At 42.6% G+C, this 23,741-nt stretch overlaps 1 protein-coding gene across 2 annotated transcripts in view; it reads left to right on the plus strand.

Annotated features, from left to right (window-relative positions):
- VPS13B (vacuolar protein sorting 13 homolog B) overlaps nucleotides 1-23,741 on the plus strand; it is a 1,502,642-nt gene that overhangs the window by 1,238,883 nt on the left and 240,018 nt on the right. For both annotated transcript variants that reach the window (XM_082257852.1, XM_082257851.1), the window contains exons 37-39: nucleotides 11,482-11,684; nucleotides 16,571-16,781; nucleotides 18,104-18,288. In XM_082257852.1, coding sequence (XP_082113978.1) covers nucleotides 11,482-11,684; nucleotides 16,571-16,781; nucleotides 18,104-18,288 — 599 coding nt within the window. The remainder of the gene's footprint in view (nucleotides 1-11,481; nucleotides 11,685-16,570; nucleotides 16,782-18,103; nucleotides 18,289-23,741) is intronic.

Consider the following 23,741-nt stretch of genomic DNA (forward strand, 5'->3'; position numbering starts at 1 on the left):
TTTATTTTTTTTTATTTGGGGGGGGGGGTTCAGACTGTTGTAGTTAAAGGCATCAATGATCAATAGTGGCAAAGCTGTATCAGCAGTATTGTATCAGCCTTCCTTGTGCACTTCTTCATTCAGTTGGCTTTTGGGGCTGTCTATTCATTATGGTGTCCTTTTATGAAACGGAGATGAGCAGTGATCTTGCTGATCACAGCTCATTTCCGATCATTCTCAGTTTCTGAAACAGAAATGATCGGGGAGAACATGTTCTCCGCTGATCATCTCTTCACACGGGAATCTGTCATTGCCTGACACAGAAATGGCCAGGTTATGAAGCTGCGATCTCCGGACTTCACTGGTGATCTGGACCAGAATTCACACTCCCGGATTCACCAGCCTGGAGCTTGTGAATCTGGGAGTGAAGACCAAATCGGGGGAGAACTGAGGGGGGAAGGGGGAAGATTATTGACATCCTTCTTCCTCGTTCAGATCCCCCAACACAGTAATCATGTCCCCCTGCCATATTTATGTATATATATATATAAATGTATATATATATATATATATATATATATATATATATATATATATATATATACACACATACATGTAGATATATATTTAATGTGTGTGTGTGTGTGTATATATATATATATATATATATATATATATAAAATTTATGCGTGTGTGTATTCAGTGTATATATATATATATAGATATATATTTATGTAAGGGGACTATTATTTATTAACATTAGTAGGGATCATGTATTCAGCAGTGATAATTTATTACTGCTGATTAAAAGAGCACCAGTGATTTTCATAGTACGGTAATCTCGCTTTGTCTCACGAGATTACAGGCGCCCCATTCACTTGTATAGAGATCTCGGTCGTTCGCCGAGGAAACGCTTCTCCTCTGATCACCCTGGGAGAACTGAAGTTCTCCGCTTCATAAAAAGGGTGCCAGAGGAGATCATTTTCCCCGGAGAACTGCAGAGAAGCGAACAGAGAAAAAAATTCACCCTTTCATAAACGTACACCTATATCAGACCAGGCTGACAAATCATTTTGAGGCAGCCAGCAGCTTAGCATTGTCAGCCTGCTACAGGAAATACTTGACTGTCAGGATCTACAAATAAGAAACTTTGCAACAGTTTTAGAATTCACTTAATAACATTTATACAGTGCATGGTGGATAAAATAAATAAATAGGGTTTACATACACTTTAGTGCAGGATCACATCATTGTTTTGTTCTCAAATTATAGGTTTGATTAGGTTAGATTACATTACAATAAAGGGCAATCTGCCAGGCCTCATGGAATTCGCTGTCAGAGATCTCCGAATTCTCTCCACAATTCCAGGCTTGATTGGAATCATAACAAACAATATACAAATGTATATTTTTTGCAGCTTAGAGTTTTATAGTTGCATGCATCCCAATCGCATACAAGGTTGCAGCTGTCAGAGGCTCGAAGGCTATCCCCAAACAGCACAAGTAAATTGCTAGAAATATAACCAAAACACTTACTAATTTAAAATGTCATTCTGTTTATTTAATTGTAAAACTATATGAAACAACACACTTACTATACAATGGTTAACATTTTATTAAGCCCCCGTTCACACCGTTGCGGCTGTGAAATTGTATTTCTTCAGCTTGAAATTTCAAAGCTTCACGTCAGTGCGATTTGCACTGCCAATTTCATTGCGACTTCAAACAACCGAAGTCTATGCAAGTAGCAATGAAATCGGTAAAAAGTAGTGCAGGAACCTTTTTCATAATCGCTGCGACATGAGCTGTTCCAGCAGCAATCGGGTGTGACTTATCATGCCATTTAGAATTGTCAAGTCGCGTGACAAGTTGCAGCGGTGTAAACGGGAGCTAAAACAAATCAGTATGCAAATTAGAGTTTCAGTAAATATGCCCATAGTATGTTGTAATACTACTTTTTAAAAAATTATTAATAGACTTCTTCTACAATATGCTTTGGACTATTTTGTGGGGTTGTATAAGAGACTTTCAATCTATAGAACAGAATTACATTTTATTTTATGTATTACCTGCAAAGTTGTAGCTGTCTTCTAATGCATCGCATAGTAAGTGGGCAGACTTTCTTTTTTTTTTTTTTTTTTTATAAAGCAGTAAATGTGACTTTCATAAAAACATTTACTGACGCTGAATAAATCACTGTTATTAAAACACATGCACCTGGAAGATTCACCTGCAGTGACTGTTTGGTGAATATCAGATTCACTGCTTTAAAAATATAATTCTAAGTTTTATGTTTTATGAAGCCTTTTCGCACAGGCAGTGTCTTATCCGGTCAGCGTGGGATCCGTAAACAGCTTGCTTGCAAGCCAGAGGAGAACAGAATGGATGTTACTTTTATTAATCTTTATCATCCGTGTATGTTCAGATTTTTCCTCCAGGCTGAAACCAGACATGTTAGGTCTGTGGACAGGCAGATTATTATTATTATACAGGATTTATATAGCGCCAACAGTTTGCGCAGCACTTTACAATTTGAGGGAAGACAATACAGGTAAAATACAATTTAATACAGGAGGAGCGCCCTACAGGAGTGCCCTACTCGTTAAAGCTTACAATCTAGAAGGGAGGGTCAAGTGAAACTGAAGGCAATAATTGTGGGGGATGAGATGACGGAGAAAATGTTAGTACAGTTGTTAGGTGTGGGTAGGATAGGCTTCTCTGAAGAGGAGGGTTTTCAGGGAAAGTCAAAAAGCTAATAGAGTAGGAGATAATCAGACAGATTTGGGTAAAGAGTTCCATAGGATTGGAGAGGTTCTGGAAAAGTCCTGGAGGTGAGCATGGGAGGAGGTGATGAGGGAGCTAGAGAGCAGGTGGTTTTGAGAGGAAAGAAGAGAGTGATTAGGTTGGTGTTTTATGACTAGGCTAGTGATGTAGCTGGGGGCTAAATTGTGGATGGCTTTGTAAGATGTTGTTAGTATTTTGAATTTAATTTGTTGTGTGAGTGGAAGCCAGTGGAGGGATTGATAGAGAGGAGTAGCTGACACTGAGTGATTGGTGGATGAGTTTGGCAGCAGCATTCATGATGGATTGAAGGGGGGATAGCCTATGTAGAGGTAAGCCAATGAGAAGGGAATTGCAGTAGTCGAGGCGCGAGATGACAAGTGAGTGAACTAGGAGCTTTGTTGTGTCACTGGTTAGAAAGGGACGTATTTTGGAGATGTTGCGGAGGTTAAGGCAGCAAGATTTGGACAGTGATTGGATGTGGGGCTTGAAGGAGAGTTCAGAGTCCAAGATTACACATAGGACCTTGGCATGCGTGGATGGGCTGATAAGTGTGCCATCGATTTTGACAGAGAGACCAGGGGAAGGGGCACATGGGGGAGGAAAAATTATGAATTATGTTTTGGATAGATTAAGTTTGAGGACGTGGTGTGACATCCAGACTGATATATCTGCTGGTAAATTAGTGATACGTGAGGAGACTGAGGGAGTGAGATGAGGGGCGGATAAACAGATTTGGGTATCGTCAGCGTAGAGATGGTATTGGAAGCCATGGGAGGCTATCAGCTGACCCAGAGAGGAGGTGTAGATTGAAAATAGGAGAGGTTCAAGAACAGAACCTTGGGGGACCCCAACAGAGCAAGGAAGAGGAGAGGAGGAAGTAGAATTGTAAGTAACGCTAAAGGTGCGGTTGGATAAGTAGGAAGAGATCCAATGAAGAGTACAGTCACGGAGACCAAAGGCGTGGAGTTTTTTGATGAGGAGGGGGTTGTCAACCGTATCAAAGGCAGCAGAAAGATCTAGGAATAGGAGTACAGAATAGTGTTCATTGGTTTTGGCCGCTAGTAGATCGTTTGTTAGTTTTAGCAGAGCAGTTTCTGTGGAGTGTTGAGGCCGAAATCCAGACTGGGGACCAAGAAGGCTATTCTCGGCAAGGTGGTCTCTCAGTCGGTTGTAGACCAGACGTTCAAGGAGTTAGGATAAAAAGAGGAACAAGGAAATAGGGCGTAGGTTGTTAAGGTTGGTTGGGTTCAGTGAGGGCTTTTAAAGGATGGGGCTGACTAGTGCATGTTTTAGAGAGTTGGGGAAGATGCCAGAAGAGAGGGAGAGATTGAAGATGTGGATTAGAGAGTGTAGAATAGAGCCAGAGGGTGAATATAGCATTTGCAGGGGAACAGGATCCAGAGGGCAGGTGGTTAGCTGGACGCTAGCAAGTGGTTTAGCAAAGAGGGCAGATATAAATGGATGTGCATCCTTTACCTCCACTCCGTCATGCTTAGGTCCAAAATGCTGAAAAGGACAAATGTTTTTTGTGATATTTTTTTTTTTTTGTTTTTTTTTAGACCTAGACAGATTCAGGGCTGGACTGGCCTACCGGGATAGCGGGAGATTTCCCGGTAGGCCGCCTGCCCTGGGGCTGCCTTGAGCTCTGGCTGCGGGGGGTTGGCTACCCATAGACTGCCGGCGCCGACCCTTGTTGAATACGCACCCGTTCTTCAAATGGGAGGAGCTCCAGAGCGCGCAGGCACACACTCACCCTGACAGTAGAGGCAGCCCCTGCCCCTTGCATACGTGCGTCTGCGGGGCGGGGAAAGCCTTTGGACCATGCCAGAGCTGTTTCTTCTGCACTTGTCCCCACAGGTACCAGCCATCCTCCCCGATCCAAGAGACTTGTAGATGACAGATGGGAAGGCGACACAGGATTGTCACCAGGGATCAGAGCCAGCCAGGACATGTGAATTTGCCACTGCACCTTCGCTGCCTAACTCTGCATTAATGCATGAAAACATCTGTGCCCTACTCTTCTAACACTCCAGCCCTCCTGGCCCCTGGCGCCATGCCCTCCTGACCCCCGGCACCTTGCCCTCCTGACCCCCGGCGCCATGCCCACCTGACCATCAGCGCCATGCTCTTCTGAACTCCGGCGACATGCCCTCCTGACCCCAGTGCAATGCCGTCCTTACACCCGGCGCCATGCTCTCCTGAACTCCAGCAATATGCCCTCCTGACCCTCGGCGCCATGCCCTTCTGACCCCCGTGCCATGTCCACCTGACCACCAGCGACATGCTCTTCTGAACTCCGGTGACATGCCCTCCTGACCCCAGTGCAATGCCCGCCTGACTACCAGCGACATGCTCTCCTGAACTCCAGCAATATGCCCTCCTGACCCCTGGTGCCATGCCCTCCTGACCCATGTCATGCCCGCCTGACCACCAGCGACATGCTCTCCTGAACTCCGGCGACATGCCCTCCTGACATCCCATGCAATGCCCTCCTGAGCCCCAGGGCCATGCCCCCCTGAACCTCCAAACCCCCCCCAGGCCATGCCCTCCTGAATCCCTTGGGCCACACCCTCCTGAACCCCAGTGCCATGCCCTCCTGAACCCGAGTGCCATGCCCTCTTGAACCCAAAGCTACATGCCCTCCTGAACCCCAGTGCCATCCTCTGCTGACCCCCAGCTTCGAGCCCTCTGGACACCCCAGTCCTCCTGACACCCCAGCCCTCCTGATCCCCCCAGTACCATATCCTCTGGTCCCCCTGGTGCCATGCCCTCTTGACACTCCAGCCACCTTGACCCCCAACACCCTGACCACCATGCCCTTCTAATCCCCTAGTACTGTGCCCCCCTCACCCCCCATACCTTGCCCTCCTGACCCCAGCCCTACATACTGATGACCTCTGTACACTGCCCTATATGCTATCTCTGTACACTGCCCTACATACTACTGACCCCTGTATGCTGCCCTAGATACTACTGACCTCTGTACATTTCGCTATTTACTACTGACCACTGTACACTGCCCTACATACTACTGATCCCTGTATGCTGCCCTACATACTACTGACCTCTGTACACTGCCCTACATACTACTGATCCCTGTATGCTGCCCTACATAATACTGACCACTGTACACTGCCCTACATACCACTGACCTCTGTACACTGCCTTACATACTACTGACCTCTGTGCATTGCCCTACATACTACTGGCCTCTGTACACTGCCCTACATACTACTGACCTAAGTACTCTGCCCTATATATTACTGACCTCTGTATGCTGCCCTACATGCTTCTGACTCTTGTACGCTGCCCTACATACTACTGACCTCTGTGCACTGCCCTACAAACCACTGACCTCTTTACACTTCCCTATGTACTACTGACTTCTATACGCTGCCCTACATACTACTGACCTCTGTACGCTGCCCTACATACTACCTCTGTACGCTGCCCTACATACTACTGACCCCTGTAGGCTGCCCTACCTACTACTGACCCCTGTGCACTGCCCTACATACTACTGACTTCTGTACGCTGCCCTACATACTACTGACCTCTGTACGCTGCCCAACATACTTCTGACCTCTGTATGCTGTCCTACCTACTACTGACCTCTGTACTCTGTCCTACCTACTACTGATCTCTGTACTCTGTCCTACCTACTACTGATCTCTGTACACTGTCCTACCTACTACTGACCTCTGTACACTGCTTTACATACTACTGACCTCTGTACACTGCCCAACATACTACTGACCTCTGTACAGTGCCCTACATACTACTGACCTCTGTACACTGCCCTACATATTACTGACCTCTGTACGCTGGCCAACATACTACTGACCTCTGTACGCTGGCCAACATACTACTGACCTCTGTACACTGGCCAACATACTACTGACCTCTGTACGCTGGCCAACATACTACTGACCTCTGTATACTGCCCTACATCCTACTGAACGCTGTATACTGCCCTACCCACTACTGAGAACAAACAGAAAGAAAGCCGCTCAGGTGCAAGTTACAAGCCTGGTGCAGGTCAGATCCGTCATCCAAAATAGTAGAAATCCAAAGTTGAGACCGCACTCAAGGCAATTAGTTGAAATCAATTAATTATTTTATTCCTCATAGATGAAACATACAGACAGTGCACAAACAGATGGGTTGACGCGTTTCACGATACAACAGATCGCTTACTCATAACCACACAGGTTTCTGTTCATTGATTTCAACTAATTGCCTTGAGTGCGGTCTCAACATTGGATTTCTTCTACCCATGACTGAGCCCTGGATGCTGCCCTACATCCTACTTACACTGGCCAGAAATCACAGCAAATAGCCAGGCCCGAAACTAAGCAAGAAAATCAGCTTGCAATACTAGATGTTCTGCCTTCATGATGGACTCTGGTATCAGACTAGTGGGAACAGCCAATTACTCCCCAGACAAACAAAACAAAATGTGATTGAAAGTGAAGAGGTTCTCACTGAAGCTAACTGTTAAGGTAGGCTAAGTTTATATTTTTAGTAGTTTTTTCAAGGTTTTCTTTATGCCGTCTTTAATTTTTATTAGGGATTTGCTAGGTAATTTTGAAAAAAAAAAAAGGGGGGGGGGTCGCTAGAAAAAGGTGCGCTTTGATCTCTTCAATGTTGTTCAGGTAGATCTCCATATTTTATTGGTTGCCTACCCCTGCTTTAGGGACTCTGCTACGTTAAGACACCTTTGTGGTATTTTTTTATATGGCCCATATTTGGGTGTAATGTATATGCCCTATAGAGTTGACCTGTTGTACAATTTTGTGTTGATAGCTATGGAGAGGATGTGGATGCTGGTCTTGTGGGCATGCTGCACTCCGCCCGTCTGGTTGACGGGGATGTATTGTTCAGGCTAGGGCGCTTTCTATCTCCCCCTCCCCTTGTGGGAGATGGCCCCTGATTGGATGACTGTTACATAGTTTGTGAGGTTGAAAAAAGACATCAGTCCATCCAGTTCAACCTATGATGTGTGTGTGTGTGTTAGTACATTGTATAGCCCTGTATGTTGTGGTCTTTTAGGTGCCCATCTAATAGTTTTTTGAAACTATCGATGCTCCCTGCTGATACGACTGCTGCGAGAGCCCCTCGGGGCTCGCCCCTTCACCTCACCGGTTAAGTGAAAAAATGATAAGTGGGGCACAGTGGCAGCATGCACACAACAGTCTGGCGTCATCATTGTGGCCCCCATGTGGACCCAACAATGGCTCCTATTGGTGTCGTGGGAGTATTTGAAAGCGGGGGGGGGGGGGGCACTGTGCCTATGCTGCGGCCTTGGACACAAGATACAGGGACAACCATTTTGGAGGTATGGTCGTTTACTGGAGGGGGATACAGATGGTTTATTGAGAATCTGAGTGACAAGCAGTATGCGCTCCATATCTCTTTTCTAATTGGGGATGTAATTCAATCTATGATCGCCTGAATACAGGGGGAATTTACGTTATGCTGTTGGGCTGGTATAATAATGGTATGGGGCAGGTATAAAATTATTTCCAGGGCTGGTTTTTATCCTCAGTCTGGCCCTGGACAGATTCAGAGGTAATCCGATAAAAACTAACACACATTCAATTACACCTGCCTGCTTGTAGACTAACATTAAGCATCTGTTCACATCCACCTGTAAAACCGCCTGTGCTCTGATTTTAGGCCTTGTCTCACTATGTGTGAATGGCTTTACTGAGATATAGGCTATTGTCCTACTTTTCTGAGCATGTGAAAAAAACATCCCCTGTTTTATCAACTTGTGTGCCCAGCAAAAGTGTCAAACCTATACCTTTTTATTTATAGATAGTTTGGGTAGCACTTTGGCCCTCTGTCGAGTTTGCTGAGTTTTTACTGCTTTCTGTACTACCCCTCTATTTGCTCTGGTGAGCATTGTTGCTGAGACATAAATAAGAGGAATTTTAGTGTTGTCAGGAATTTTAGTGTTGTCAGGCAAGCAAGAGGTGGAAATGTTCCAATGACAAATAAGAGGGGAATTCTACTCACTGTTGAGAGATTTTTTTTGCCCTTCCTGTTGTGTCTCCTAAACAGGAAGTAAAGGAAACATCTCTCCAGGCATACTGATGTCCTTGTCCAAAAATTTTTTTGCCTTTACATCATTTTTTATATCAACTAGCTACATTTACATGGAAATGAAAATTATCTGCATACTTTTATTTGCAAATATAAAGCATTTAGGAAAGAAACATAGAAGAGTGATGGCAGAAAAAAGGCCAAGTGGTCCATCGAGTCTCCCCCATTTTTTTATATTTATATACTGTACTATACTATACTATATAGATTTATGTGTGTTCCAAGTCTATTTGAATCCACTTAACTCTTGACTGATAAACTACCTCCACTGGATGTCTGTTCCAAGCTACCTGGAATACTACTCAACTACTCTTTCAGTAAAATAATACTTATATGATTAGTTTTGAACTTTTCTCTTGCTAGTTTGAGGTCATGTCCCTGTATTCTCGATCTTGGCTTCATATTGAAAATACCCTCCTGAAACATATTCACTATCTTGATGTGTTTAAAGGTTTCACTCATGCCTCCTCTTTCCCTTCTTTCCTCTAGACTCTATGTATTAAAGTGGAGCTTCACCCCCCTCTGCCACATTTAGCAGGTAATTTTTTTCTACAGGGTAGCGGGTACCTAGTTTTGACAGGTTCCTGCTCCCACTTCTGCTCAGATCAACTAGCCATTCTGAGCAGAAGTTCTCCTCTTCCCCTAAACTGAACGGAAGTTCTCCTCTTTCCCATCCCTCCCTCCTCCCTGCCGTCTTCTGTTACACGCCACAGGACCCAGAAGACTATGGGACCATTCACAAAACGCAGCTCAGCTTGCACATGCACAGTGGCAAGCCAGTTGTGATGCCACAAGCAGTACAGCTGGGTGCCTCCAGCTAAGGTGCCAGCATCGGGAAGCCAAAGGCTAAGGAAGAACTAGCCCAGGCGATGGATCCTTGGACAGGTGATGGACCCTGTTATTAAAAGTCAGCATCTACTGGATTTGTAACTGCTGACTTTTAATTTTCTTTTTTTCCAGAGTTGAGAACAGAAGTCTCTCCTGATATATTTTATCCCTCAGACCTTTCTTAATTGTTGTTACCTGACTTTGGACCTGTTCTGTCTTATCTATATATTTTTGTAAGTGAGGTCTCCAGAACAGGACACAGTATTCTAAATGAAGTCTCACTAAAGATCTATATAGGGGAATTAGGACCTCCTGCTGGTGATCCATCAAGTGATGTATCCTAGAATTCTATTTGCCTTTCCCACTGCATGGCCACATTGCTTGCTCATTTTGCAATCGTCATTACCACCTATACAATTGGAAAATCTGAGCCTGAAATGTTGGGCCCTGAGAAATACAGGCTCACTTCTTCCTGTAAACCTCCCATCTTTTGTATGATTTTGAACAGACCTGATGTCTTTAGGCTGGTTGTCTTGATCACTGGTCCAGACATTATAGAATTTCATACAGGCCACACCCACAACAATATTCCTAGCTCAATAATTCTTTACATTCTATGGCTCAGTTATGATTTCTAGTATGGCTTTTGTTATAATTCTGGAAACCTGAACCATCTGTATGGTGCCTATGTCCCGCAGGCCACTTTCTGAACATATTTTTCTAAGTGATCTGATTTCATGAGATCAGTGGATAAACTGATATTATAAATGTCTGTGCAGTTCTATATATGACACCATAAAATTCAGTTACCGTCTGGGGAAAAGCATGAACATCTAGTTCAAATAAACCAATAAATTAAATCTGTTCAGGGTAATTCTTATCAGGAGAATAGGACCACCGCTGACAGTATCTTTGTTATCAATTAGGCCAGGGAGATTAAAGGGGAACTATTGTGGTTTTGAATTATTTTATTTTAGTTTTTGAAAAGTTTTATGCCACGGAGCAATATTTGCCTGATCCAGGCCTCATGACCAGCCAAAAAAATTGGTTCCTTTGCAAGTTCAATATAAATATTAACATCCAAAAACATGGGCCGCATGTATTTCAATATTACCAGGTGCATACGGATATCTAAAGATTGTTTATATTATAATTCACAAAGTCATTGCACTGATGTTTTAGGCAACTCTTCCTGAGATTGAAGAATAGCAGTAACTATATTAGTTTAATCACCTCCCACTCCTTTTTCAGCAAACTGTTAGCCAGCGGTAAAGATTTATATTGACTTGCCCCATATTCTGGTCTCCTCAAACAATTGAAAAAATAATACTAATAACAGCCTAAGTCATGTTCCTAACCGTAAAATTCATAGACTTGTCATCCTTGACAGTAGTGCTTCTGCTCTTTGATTTTGTTTTTATTTTAGGGGTTTTTAAGCGCTGAGCAGCAGGGGGTGGATATCCCAGGAGATGCAGGCCGCATTCCCAGATGGGTTAACTCCCAAAAACTCAATTGAGTTGAATTCTCCTCATTATTCCCCTAATTCCAGGAGTATGTATGATGCGCCAAATGATATAATGATTTTTTTCTTGGGGGGGGCAATTTGGACAGCTAGAGAGCGGGGCTGGGTACATTGTTTGTGAGAGCTACAGTGCCACTCTTTTATATGCTGCTAGAACTGAATATTTTAAAACTTGTTGCAGCTCTTTGTTTTAAAAGAAAAAGTCCTATACCGTATTTATGATTATATACGCATCCTGACTATGAAAATTTTTTCCCATAGATTCAATCTCTGCGGCATCATTTATGCTGAATTTAAGTGATTTTCTTCTGAAAACAAGTCTGAAGGAGAGAAGCAGAAATCTGATTGGTCCGGTTTCTGGTTCTGTAAATCTGGATGCCAGCTGGTGCAAACATAGCGGGAACCCAGGCCTCCCACAGTCATCTCCAAAAATTCTTCTTGATGTGAGATGTGGAGTACTACAGGTCAGTATGTTCTGTAATAAACAAAAGCTTTTAGACTGGATGAACTTATTGTGCTTAAAGTGGTAGCAAAAGCAGTATTTAAAAAAAAAAAAACACTGACAGACAGGTTTTTTTTTTTTTTTTTTTATAACAGAAGAGACCATAGAGGTCTCTTCAATTTTAAATATCTCCTGTCAGCAGATAATCTCATCTGGGCTGCACATGCCCAGCTCAGACAACATTTACGGCCCACTATGTGCGCTGTGGCCATGGCACTCCCGCTTACGTGCACGCGAGTGACGTTACCTTGGCCTGGCCAATCAAGCGGCCAAAAATATGAAACCCAGAAGAAGGACTGAGTGAAGATGCAAGCATCGCTGCTTGTAGGTAAGTCTGTCATAATGTACTAGAATGCAGTGCATACTAGTACATTATGAATTAAACCTGCAAGGGGGCCATTTGTTTCAATTTTGCTCTTGAGACTTTACTACCACTTTAATTGTGGTAAAAAACAATAAAAGTGACTAAAAAGTAGTAAAATATGTTTTTTCTGTCCCTAATATTTTAGGAAGTACTGCTTCTCAGTTTGTGTTGAGATGCACTGCTTGTGTAGTTCAGGGGTAACATTATGACTGATACCTTGTTCATCTACTGACTGGCATTTGTTGATGCACACAAGTAAATCAGCCCCATGACTGTAGATAGACACAAATGTGTAGCATCACTTACAAACATTGGCCTATCTATGCACATTTGTATGTGCATATAGATAGGTATATACATGTGTATTTTACAACAAAATGATTTACCTAAAAAGCCAGTAGCCATTTTTAAATCAGCAGGTATTCTGAACAGTGGACAGTGCCTGTGTTAATGTTTGTTGAAACTACCACTTGTAGCCTCAATCAGAAGCCCTTTCCAGCTGCCTCACTCCCCCATCCCTATCCTTATTATCCCTGACCTAATTGTTAAGACTTTTTAAAATTCTAATGGTGATACCAACTCCTAGCTGCCGCTTGGAGGAAACATCCTCAACAAATATATTTTCCCATCATTATAAACTATAAAGCTGAAGTTTCGTGATTTTTTAAAAATATTTATTTGCATTTTAAAAAATGCTAAATAAATAAATACATTTACATAAATATAGCACAGAAGATAGACACAAATCAGAAATATTCATATCCCAAATATCTCTAGGACATATCAAATAGATCTGAAATCACATATACAGGTGCATCTCATAAAATTAGAATATAATCAAAAAGTTAATTTATTTCAGTAATTCAATTCAAAAAGTGAAATTCATATATTATATAGATTCATTACACAGAGTGATTTATTTCAAGCATTTTTTTCTTTTAATTTTGATGATTATGGCTTACAGCTAGTGAAAACACAAAATTCAGAATTTCAGAAAATTAGAATATTACATAAGACCAATTAAAAAAAAAAAAGTTTTAATACAGAAATGTTGGCTTATTTCTTACTGAAAAGTATGTCCATGTACAGTATAGCAGTGGTCATCAATCCTGGTCCTCAGGACCCACCAACAGGCCAGGTTTGCAAGATAACTGAAATTCATCACAGGTGATATAATTTGCTGATCAGTGATTGCAGTACTCTAGTCTGCATCTCCCCAAGGTAATACTTAAAATCTGGCCTGTTAGTGGGCCCTGAGGACCGGAGTTGAGGACCACTGCAGTATAGTATGCACTCAATACTTGGTCGGGGCTCCTTTTGCATGAATTACTGCATCAATGTGGTGTGGCATGGCGGCGATCAGCCTGTGTCACTGCTGAGGTGGTATGGAAGCAAAGGTTTCGTTGATAGTGGCTTTCAGCTCATCTGCATTGTTGTGTCTGGTGTCTCTCATCTTCCTCTTGACAATATCCCACAGATTCTCTATGGAGTTTAAGTCAGGTGAGTCTGCTGGCCAATCAAGCACAGTGATACCATGATCATTAAACCAGGTATTGGTACTTTTGGCAGTGTTGGCAGGTGCCAAGTCCTGCTGGAAAATGAAATCAGCAGCTCCATAAAGCTGGTCAGCAGAAGGAAGCATGAAATGCTCTAGAATTTCCTGATAGAGGGCTGCGATGACTTTGTACTTGATAAAACACAGTGGACCAACACCATCAGATGACCTGGCTCTCCAAGTTAATAATGGACTGTGGAAAATGTTGCATTCTATTTGGAAATCAAGGTCTAAGAGTCTGGAGGAAGAGTGAAGAGGCACAGAATCCAAGCTGCATGAGGTCCAGGGTGAAGTTTCCACTGTCAGTGATGATTTTGGGAACCATGTCATCTGCTAGTATTGGTCCCCTGTGATTTATCAAGTCAAAAGTCAGCACAGCCCCATGAAGAAAAAGCATGTTGAAGCTTGTTTAAAGTTTGCTGCACAACATTTGGACAAGCCTGTAAAATACTGGGATAATATAGTCTGGTAAGAAAAGACTATAATTGAACTCTTTGAATGCCATAATACACACCATGTTTGGAGGTCAACATGCGCTCACATCCCCCCCAGAAACACCATACCAACAGTGACGTTTGGCAGTGGGGACATCATGGTGTGGGGTTGTTTTTCGGAATATGGTACTGGCAAATTTCATATGGCTGAAGGAAAAATTTATAGAAAAATGTACAAAGACAATCTTGATAAAAATCTACTGCCATCTAAAATGATGAGGAAGATGAAACAAGGGTAGACATTTTAGCAAGACAATGATCCCAAACACAAAGGCAAAGAAACTCAATTGGTTTCAAAGAAAGAAAATAAAGCTGCTAGAATGGCCCCGCCTATCACCTGACTTGAATCCAATAGAAAATCTATGGAAAGTTCAGAGTTTAAAGAAGAGGCCCACGTAACCTTCAAGATTTGAAGTCTGTAGAAGAATGGGCCAAAATTACACCTGAACGGTGCATGCGACTAGGATTTTGTACGAAGTATCAAATAAATTTCAGTTAGCATTTTCAATATTTTTCCTGTGTCATTCCATTTTATTACGAATCTTTATTACAAATTAATTTCCAAACAAATTTGTTTTGGTTTCTTTGTATGTATGATTGCATGGGTTGTTACTGACATGTGACATGTGTAAATACTTATTTAACCCACTTTGTGTATATTAATGAACTATCAATAATTACCTTCAAACAAACAATATATACTGTACCTGTATACCTATAAATGGGTCAAAAGATGTAATTCAAGAATATCCACATTTTGCGTTCCAAAAAAAAAGAAAAAAACAAAAAGAATCTACTTCAATCTAAGCAAAATTCTACAGGGCCCAAAGAGCGTTTTCTGTGTATTGTACCATTCGGAGTATCTAAACAGCAACATCATTTTTCTAAGTTGAATGGCTGTCAAAGTATTGAGCAAACATAGGGACCAAATATCAAAACAAAATGTGTACGGGACTCCTGGTGTCAAACATCTTCAATTGTATCAAAAGCATAATTTTTACTTTTTTTGTGATAAATCTGCAAGTGTGGGAAGAGCCAGAGTTATTCAAATAAATAATAATAATGGTTTAGTTACCAAAAGAGCGAGATGTTAAAATCTATATAATGGAGCTGTACTTTCTACAAAAAAGCTAGCTTAAAAAAAAGATAACAGGGAAGGGGAAAGGAGGCATATGTTATTAAACAGCACCAGGGACACTACTTACTAGCCCCACAATGGTGATCTTCCAGTAAGCAGGGGTAATATCAGTGACAGACACTCATCAATTGTGCCAATTATGCCCACCCTCTCAGCCTGTGCGCTCTATTCATAGCACATTATATATGTGCTATGAATGTCATTCTCATAATCCATAAATCAATCCTTTTCCTGTAATTGGGTCCTCTATAGAGGTTGAACCTTTATAAGAATTTCCTATCTGTAACCCTTGATAAGCTGACTTCCACCTTCATACTGTTAAACCTAAATTTCAGTAAAAATATTAGAAGTAACAAAAAAGATTGTTTATGATACAATGTGCTGCAGCAAATACAGGTCAATCAGTTACCATATGGTTAATCTTTAATTTTAAAAGCAAAACTAAACTCATAAATATATACTTTCCTCCACCTTCCAGCGATGCGGCTGTTACACCCCTCATCGGCCACTGTCATCTTCTGTAAGGGTGCCAGGTTTTTCCTTTTCTTGACTTACTGGTAGGGGATGATGTCATCCCGCACATGGGCATGGAATTCGGCAATAGAAATCTGGGAGCAGGCAGGTAAGTGTGTATCATTGCAGAAGAGACATAGCATGTCTCTTCTGCAATAAAGAGTTGCCTGCTCACAGTTTTCTAAGAGTTACGTTTAGTTTCACTTTAACTTGCAGTACTTTTATAGCAATTGCATACATTCGAATTTTTTTTTTTAATTTGCGTTATCCCTCTTCTGTATGCTGTCAGGTGTGGATGAAAGGTATTCTTTAGTGTAATGTATTGCTGACTTGTTTGAGTCCAAGCCCTTTTTAAAAACTTTGTAAATGTAGCCAAATCATAGGTCTGTTTAAAGAACAGCTTGCAATTACAAATTATCTACAAAACCACACTCCACAAAAAGTTAAACACATGTAAAATGCGCTTCATGAAACTGCTTGTTTAATTTTCACAGGGGGCATCTTAGTTGCCTTCAAGATAATAGCGATGTGTTTCATTTAATTCATGGGATACTTTATCTGTGTTGATATTAAGCAGGACTGAAAACAATAGCAATACTGTGCCGTGAACACGAGTCGGAGGAAGTTATCTTTTTCCTTTTAACATTTCTCATGAACTATGGATCAGATTCTGCCAAATAAAATATATAATCAATGTGAATAAATGCTGTTTAGATAACTTCCAGATTGAGCCTTATGTTTTTCGTTTTATACCTTTCCATGGCTAATAAAGTTTTCTTTCTAGGTTTTCTGGGGTCAGGAAAACCTAAATTGTTTTAATCTCTTAAATGAGCTTGTGCAAGAATACCTGAGGAAAGAGTCGGGATTAGGCGCACCAAGTTCTGAACAACCCGTTCTCCCAGTATCGCCTGCTGTAGTTAGACCCGCAGCCTGTAAGACGGAACACAGTTCTGATGACCTGAGAACAGGCCTTTTTCAGTATATTCAGGATGCTGGTAAGGAAGTTAAAACAGATCCCTAACATAAAAATGTTTTGCTTTGAATAGATTGGAGAGGGGATGATCGAATGTATTGTATATATATGCTGAAATATTTTAGTATTTTTAAAGTAGAACTATAGGCAAAGTAGAACTATGTTTGCCATCTGTGTACCATTCCCTTCACTTCCTGTCCCATAGCCAAAACAGGACATGAGAAAAAGTCCCTGCCAATTAGGGAAATCTCTTAGGGACCCCCAGGTCACCAGAACTCGTGTCCCTACTGGATAATTTCACCTCTATAACTTTTCTGGGGAAAACCCAAAATTTGAGATTTTCCTTTACTGTCATTTTTAGGGAAAACTTTGCCATTAGTTATAGTTTAAATTGTACATGTTCACTTCTCTCTATCTTAGAAATGGGCTTTTCTGGAATATTGTTACATGGGTGGGTTAGCCCTATAATATATTTTTATAAAAAATTCTAATTTATCATATTTCATATTAAATTTCAAATTTATCAAAGTGTAAAATCCCAGTCTGCAACCAAATTCTCTGTTCTGTGTTTTGTGTAGGCATATTTTATAAAGATTACAAATGACAACGAGATGCTCACATTAGGTAGCTCACAGCAATCTAACCACAGCTTCGCTGAGTCTACCGTGATTCCCCGAAAATAAGCCCGGGTCTTAAAATAATTTTAGGTACAAAAAATGCATTAGGGCTTGTATTTGGGGGATGTCTTGTTTGTCCCCTGTCTTCTCTCCCCCTCCCTATCAGCAAAGGAGTCAACATCCCTGTAATCTCCAAAATAAACTCTAGGTAAAGTCCTTGTAAAATCTTTAATCTGCGCTGTAAATGGATTATATAATGTCCAGTGTGTGTCTTTATGTAATGTCTTTACAGCATTGCTGGGCGCTCGCATGACCCGCCGCAGCTCTTCTTTCCCCGCCCTGAGCACTGCCGAAGGGGGATGCAGGGATCCCCACTGACGTCAGCCCTGCTCCGAGCACTGCAGGGGGAGGGGCCATTGAAGTCAGCCAGGAGGAGGAGGAGAGCTCTGGTGGGTCACACGAGCGCCCAGTGGCGTTGTAAACAAGGTATTATCATGTTACATACAGCCGGGAGGAGGAAGACGACATTATATAATACTTTTACAGCACAGATTACATGATTTTTGAAAGGATTTGAACTAGGGCTTATTTTCGGGGTAGGCCTTATATAGCAGCAATCATAGAAAACGGAGATAGGCCTTATTTTTGGGGAAACAGGATAGCTGCCTGCTAACATGTCATTACTGCTTTCTTTGGGTAACAGTCTTGTCTTCCTTTTATCATCTAGATGCACAAAAGATTCCCAATGCCTATGAAGTGGTATTCTACAATGAGACAGAGGACAGTCCAGGGATGATGCTGTGGAAATATCCTGAACCTAGAGTTTTAACATTGGTCCGAATAACTCCTGTGCCTTTCAACACCACTGAGGACCCTGACATTAGCACTGCTGACCTGGGAGATGTCCTGCAGGTTAGTCCACATGTCTATTACTTTTTATGAATGGCTTGGAGAAGTGATCTAATCTTTTAGTTTATCAAGGTTATCCACTGTACATTTTGCCAATTGTAGCAAAATACATAGGTTACTGTATATTCAGCATATTATATTATATTGAGCATGACTGCCATGGGACCTGATCTTTGGCACATAATTCCCGCCACAAAGGGCCTATTTACACCAAAATTCAGTGCACTGCAACAGGCATGTTTTTATACATTTAGGTTCATTGTATTAGTTAGCCTATTAATTTTGCATTGCATGGGCTGTTCAGGCATCTCAACACAAAAGAAAATAGGTCCTGTATGAATTTTCAGGACAACAGTGCATTGCAACACACAGGGTTGATGTGGTGTGTTATATATCTGGTGCTTTTGCACTGTATGCATTTTGGTGCATTGTAGGGCTGCAACTAACGATTAATTTGTCTGTCGACTAATCTATCGATTATTTTTACGATTAGTCGACTAATCTAACGATTATTTAAATTTTTAGTTGTTTTGCTTAATTTAGTGTCTTTTTGATTAGCTAATTAATCCTGTAATTAATACAGACCCCTCATTAAGCCCCCCTCCCACTACAGACCCCTCAGTAAGCCCCCCTCCCAGTACAGCCCCCCACAGTAAGCCCTCCCACCCAGTACAGACCACTTAGTAAGCCCCCCTCCCAGTACAGACCCCTCAGTAAGCCCTCCCACCTAGTACAGACCACTTACTAAACCCCCCTCCCAGTACAGACCCCTCAGTAAGCCCTCCCACCCAGTACAGACCACTTAGTAAGCCCCCCTCCCAGTGCAGACCCCTCAGTAAGCCCTCCCACCTAGTACAGTATGTACTGGGTGGGAGGGCTTACTGAGGGGTCTGCACTGGGAGGGGGGGCTTACTAAGGGGTCTGTACTAGGTGGGAGGGCTTACTGAGGGGTCTGTACTGGAAGGGGGGCTTACTAAGTGGTCTGTACTGTACAGACCACTTAGTAAGCCCCCCTCCCAGTACACTAGTACAGACCCCTCAGTAAGCCCTCCAACCTAGTACAGACCCCTTAGTAAGCCCCCCTCCAAGTACAGACCCCTTAGTAAGCCCCCCCTCCCAGTACAGACCCCTTAGTAAGCCCCCCCTCCCAGTACAGACACCCCAGTAAGCCCTCCCACCCAGTACAGACCCCTTAGTAAGCCCCCCCTCCCAGTACAGACCCCTTAGTAAGCCCCCCCTCCCAGTACAGACACCCCAGTAAGCCCTCCCACCCAGTACAGACCCCTTAGTAAGCCCCCCCTCCCAGTACAGACACCCCAGTAAGCCCTCCCACCCAGTACAGACCCCTTAGTAAGCCCCCCCTCCCAGTACAGACACCCCAGTAAGCCCTCCCACCCAGTATAGACCCCTTAGTAAGCCCCCCTCCCAGTGCAGACCCCTCAGTAAGCCCTCCCACCTAGTACAGGGCTTACTGAGGGGTCTGCACTGGGAGGGGGGCTTACTAAGGGGTCTGTACTGGGTGGAAGGGCTTACTGAGGGGTCTGCACTGGGAGGGGGGGCTTACTAAGTGGTCTGTACTGGGAGGGGGGGCTTACTAAGTGGTCTGTACTAGGTGGGAGGGCTTACTGGGGGGTCTGCACTGGAAGGGGGGCTTACTAAGTGGTCTGTACTGTACAGACCACTTAGTAAGCCCCCCTCCCAGTACACTAGTACAGACCCCCCAGTAAGCCCTTCAACCTAGTACAGACCCCTTAGTAAGCCCCCCTCCCAGTGCAGACCCCCCAGTAAGCCCTCCCACCTAGTACAGACTGTACTAGGTGGGAGGGCTTACTGAGAGGTCTGCACTGGAAGGGGGGCTTACTAAGGGGTCTGTACTAGGTGGGAGGGCTTACTGGGGGGTCTGTACTGGGAGGGGGGCTTACTAAGTGGTCTGTACTGTACAGACCACTTAGTAAGCCCCCCTTCCAGTGCAGACCCCCCAGTAAGCCCTCCCACCTAGTACAGACCATTACAAGCCGGTGTAGTGCCGCAAATGTGACATGTGTAAGTAGCTGGGTGATCGGGGGAGGATGGCGAATGTGTGTTGCGGCAGAAGCTGTGGCAGTACAGGGAGTACAGGGGTGCTGGAGACGGTCAGCACTCACCTCTCGTCTCCGACGGAGCCCGGCGGGGGAATTTCACCCGGCCGGCAATGCTTCAAGCGGCGCGGCGGCCGGCCGGGGGCGTGTGACGTCACGCATTGACGCGTCGACGCATTTTCCGCACGTCGACGATTTTTTGTAGTCGACGAGTCGTGGCAGCCTTAGTGCATTGGCATGCAAACGTTATTGCACCCACATCTACAGGGCATTATCTTGAACTACGGGCTTTAGTACACAGTAGGTTGTGAACGATTCTTCAATCTTATGATAAATCCTGCTCCTTCAGTTTATCTACTGTGATTAGAGGCGGTTACCAAAAATCTCCACTAGCACGGCAATGGTTAGAATACTCCTTAAATATAATTTACAGCTTTCAAGAGAACAAAAAAAAACTATTCCAACATATAAAATTGTCACACACGCCATTTTTGTTTGTTTTTTGTTTCTGATCATGCGCAGTCTTTTGTTTCTGATTTTTCTCATATGCAAATCGTACAATTAAACGAAAATCATTAGTTCTGTTCCCTTACATGAAACATTTTGGAGTTTTTCCCTTCGGAAATGTTTCTTCAGAATGTTGGAATCTGCTGTCGAAAGTTGTGTAGACACTTTCGTTCCTTGGGCAAAAATGTTTGCCTGATTTCCTTATAGTGTGTACAAGCCTTTAATTACTTCTGAAAGAATGTAGACATGACAACTTTCTTCATTAGAACACAAAGTGCTCCAGGTAGTTGTAATGAGTGCACACCCTCCCATGCAGGAATCAGTCTTTCAAGGGTCTAATGGAACAAACAGCTTTTTCTTCAGAACAGAAAGAGATAGGTCCCTGCTACAAGACTTGTTAAAATCCTTGCAGTATACATAGTCACCCAGAGGGGACTGGTTTTTCATATTAAAGTGGAGTTACACTTTAAGTCCTTGATCAAGAATATAATCATATCAAGAAGAATTACATTTTTTACTTTGAGTGGCCCCTTAACATAGTCTTTGTATTTATTATTTGTATTGTGTTGCCCTCATACCTGTGTAATTAAAAGCTAGCAATTGGTGAGCAGCTGTCCTTTCAGAACCCAAAAACAGCTCTTTTTTTCCATCTCCCCGTATTCAGTTTTCTTATCTAATCGCTTGTAGATATCTCCTTTTTTTTTTTTCTTAATCATCTTTTGAGTTCTGATGATACATTGATGTGTTCAAACGTCTCCACCCCTTCTTCAAAGCAGTAAAAACATGGGTTACTGCCTCCAGTTGCCAGCTTTGTCTGTTCAGATGGAAACTAGCTTGTTAAACATGACTTTTATCTTGTGACTTCTTTATCTTGTGTTTCTTTCAAGTGTAATGCTGAATCGTGTTGCATGGCAACTTTTTATTGTCCATGCAACCTATTTATTTTACCAGTTTGTAAACACTGCACGATGCAAGAAAAGCCTTGCCTAGTCTTGTTTTATTATACAATAATCATACTGTAGATGGTTTTGGAGTTTATTAACTTATAGTAACCAGCAGCATAAGGGCAAGGTCCTCTGACAAAGATGACAGTGCAACCCCTTTCCAAGCTGAGATGGATAGAGTTTATACATCCACTATATAGAAGACAGCAGCTGTCCACCAGCCCTAGGGATTCCACCTTCTGGTCCAAAGACAACTGAACTGGATATGAGGGTTAGGTATTAGCAAAATGGTTAAATGAGTGGGAGGGGGGAGGTTATAGCTTATTCAAAGTGCACATTCTATCCTCTGATTTGTCACTTTCACTACAATTGTGTTCCTGCTACAAAGTATAATTGAATGTGTTGCTACAAGAACAAGTGATCACAAATGTAAAAAAAAGCAAAATATACGCAGAAAGAAATTGAGTAAATAAAAAGGGCTTATAATTGACTACAGTTAAATTAAAAAAGGGGGTTTTTTACAATCAACGCATAAGACTCATTTTTGTACAAAGGCTTACAGTTGTATACATAATAATAAAGTAGAGCCTCCTCTTATAAATAACTTTATTGCCTGTTGTTCTGTATTATGTCTTCACCTCTAAATTCCCTTGTTTGTTGTGGTTGTTAACTTACTGTAGGTTATTTGATGCTCACTGTATTTGTGTGTATGCAAATATGATTTTTCTGTTATTTGTAGGAAACTATGCCCAAAAAAGAAAATTTTCTAAAAGAAAATGTATTACTTTTTAGCTAAAGAAAAGTAATGGTTAAATTTTTACTTTCTAATACTGTCTATGGCTAACCTAGTACATCACTTAATTTCCCAAATATTGGTAGGTAAAAGCCATCAGACGAGTAACCAGCAGGATTTTTTTTGGCAACTAGAAGCTTTTTATAAGACTAAAGTAGGACTGTGGATGGCCACATTCTCTGGCTGCTCATTTAGCGCAATAGAAACTGAAGTTAGGGCCTCGGGGTCAAGAAGCTTGAATACATAAATCTGGCACTTTTATCAAGTTCAAGGGTAAGTCCATTCGTAAACTAACGCTAAACCTCCTTTTTGCCACATTCTAAGACTATTCTATCTAACCATGTAAAGCAAAAACTCACTGCACTTACCTTTTCTACACCCGATCCGGTTTCCAGCGACGAAAGGTCTGTGTGGAGAGGATCGACAACGGCTATGAAATGAATGGGAAGTGACGTCACCTATAGACTTACTATGGGGCTTCCATTGTTAAGTGCCTCTACTGCACCCGCCTCCATGCTGAAGCAGCTGTTGACAGATCAGCATGGGATGGGACCCGACCGGATCGGGTGCAGAAAAGGTAAATACAGTGATTTTTTGCTTTACAGGGTTAGATAGAATAGTCTCAGAATGTGGCAAAGAGAAGATTTAGCGTTTGGTTTTGACTGGACTTATGCTTTAAAGATTAAATTGGATAAATCTAAAAGTGTTTCTCTATCGCTCATTGACAGACGTAGTCTTCTTGATTCTCAAGAGCTGGGTTATGTTGTCTCCGCAGGAGTAGGACTAGGCAGAATGACAAAACGTTCTGGCTCCACCCTAGGGGGCAGTCCCTGAGGGTATATCCTCCCTCTCTCTGCTACAGGGAATCAGTTTTTTTCTGTCTAGTCAGGAGTAAGGACCTAAGCTCCTTGCTGGGATCTTTTGGTCCTGGCAAGACTTTTTTTCTTTAAGAAAAAGACATTTTTTAGGTAGTTTTCTCCAGTGTTTTTTTCCTGTGAGATCTTCAAGCAAAAATGCCGGACTGGGCGACACTTGTGGTCACCCCAGCCGGCCTACGAGCGCGTGCAGACCAGGCATTGCGCTTGGTCGGCCGCGACATATTCAAGTAAGTATGCGGGGCCGGGCGACGGGCTG

This window comes from Pelophylax lessonae (genome assembly GCF_965119305.1).
Source record: "Pelophylax lessonae genome assembly, chromosome: 5".
Taxonomy (NCBI): domain Eukaryota; kingdom Metazoa; phylum Chordata; class Amphibia; order Anura; family Ranidae; genus Pelophylax; species Pelophylax lessonae.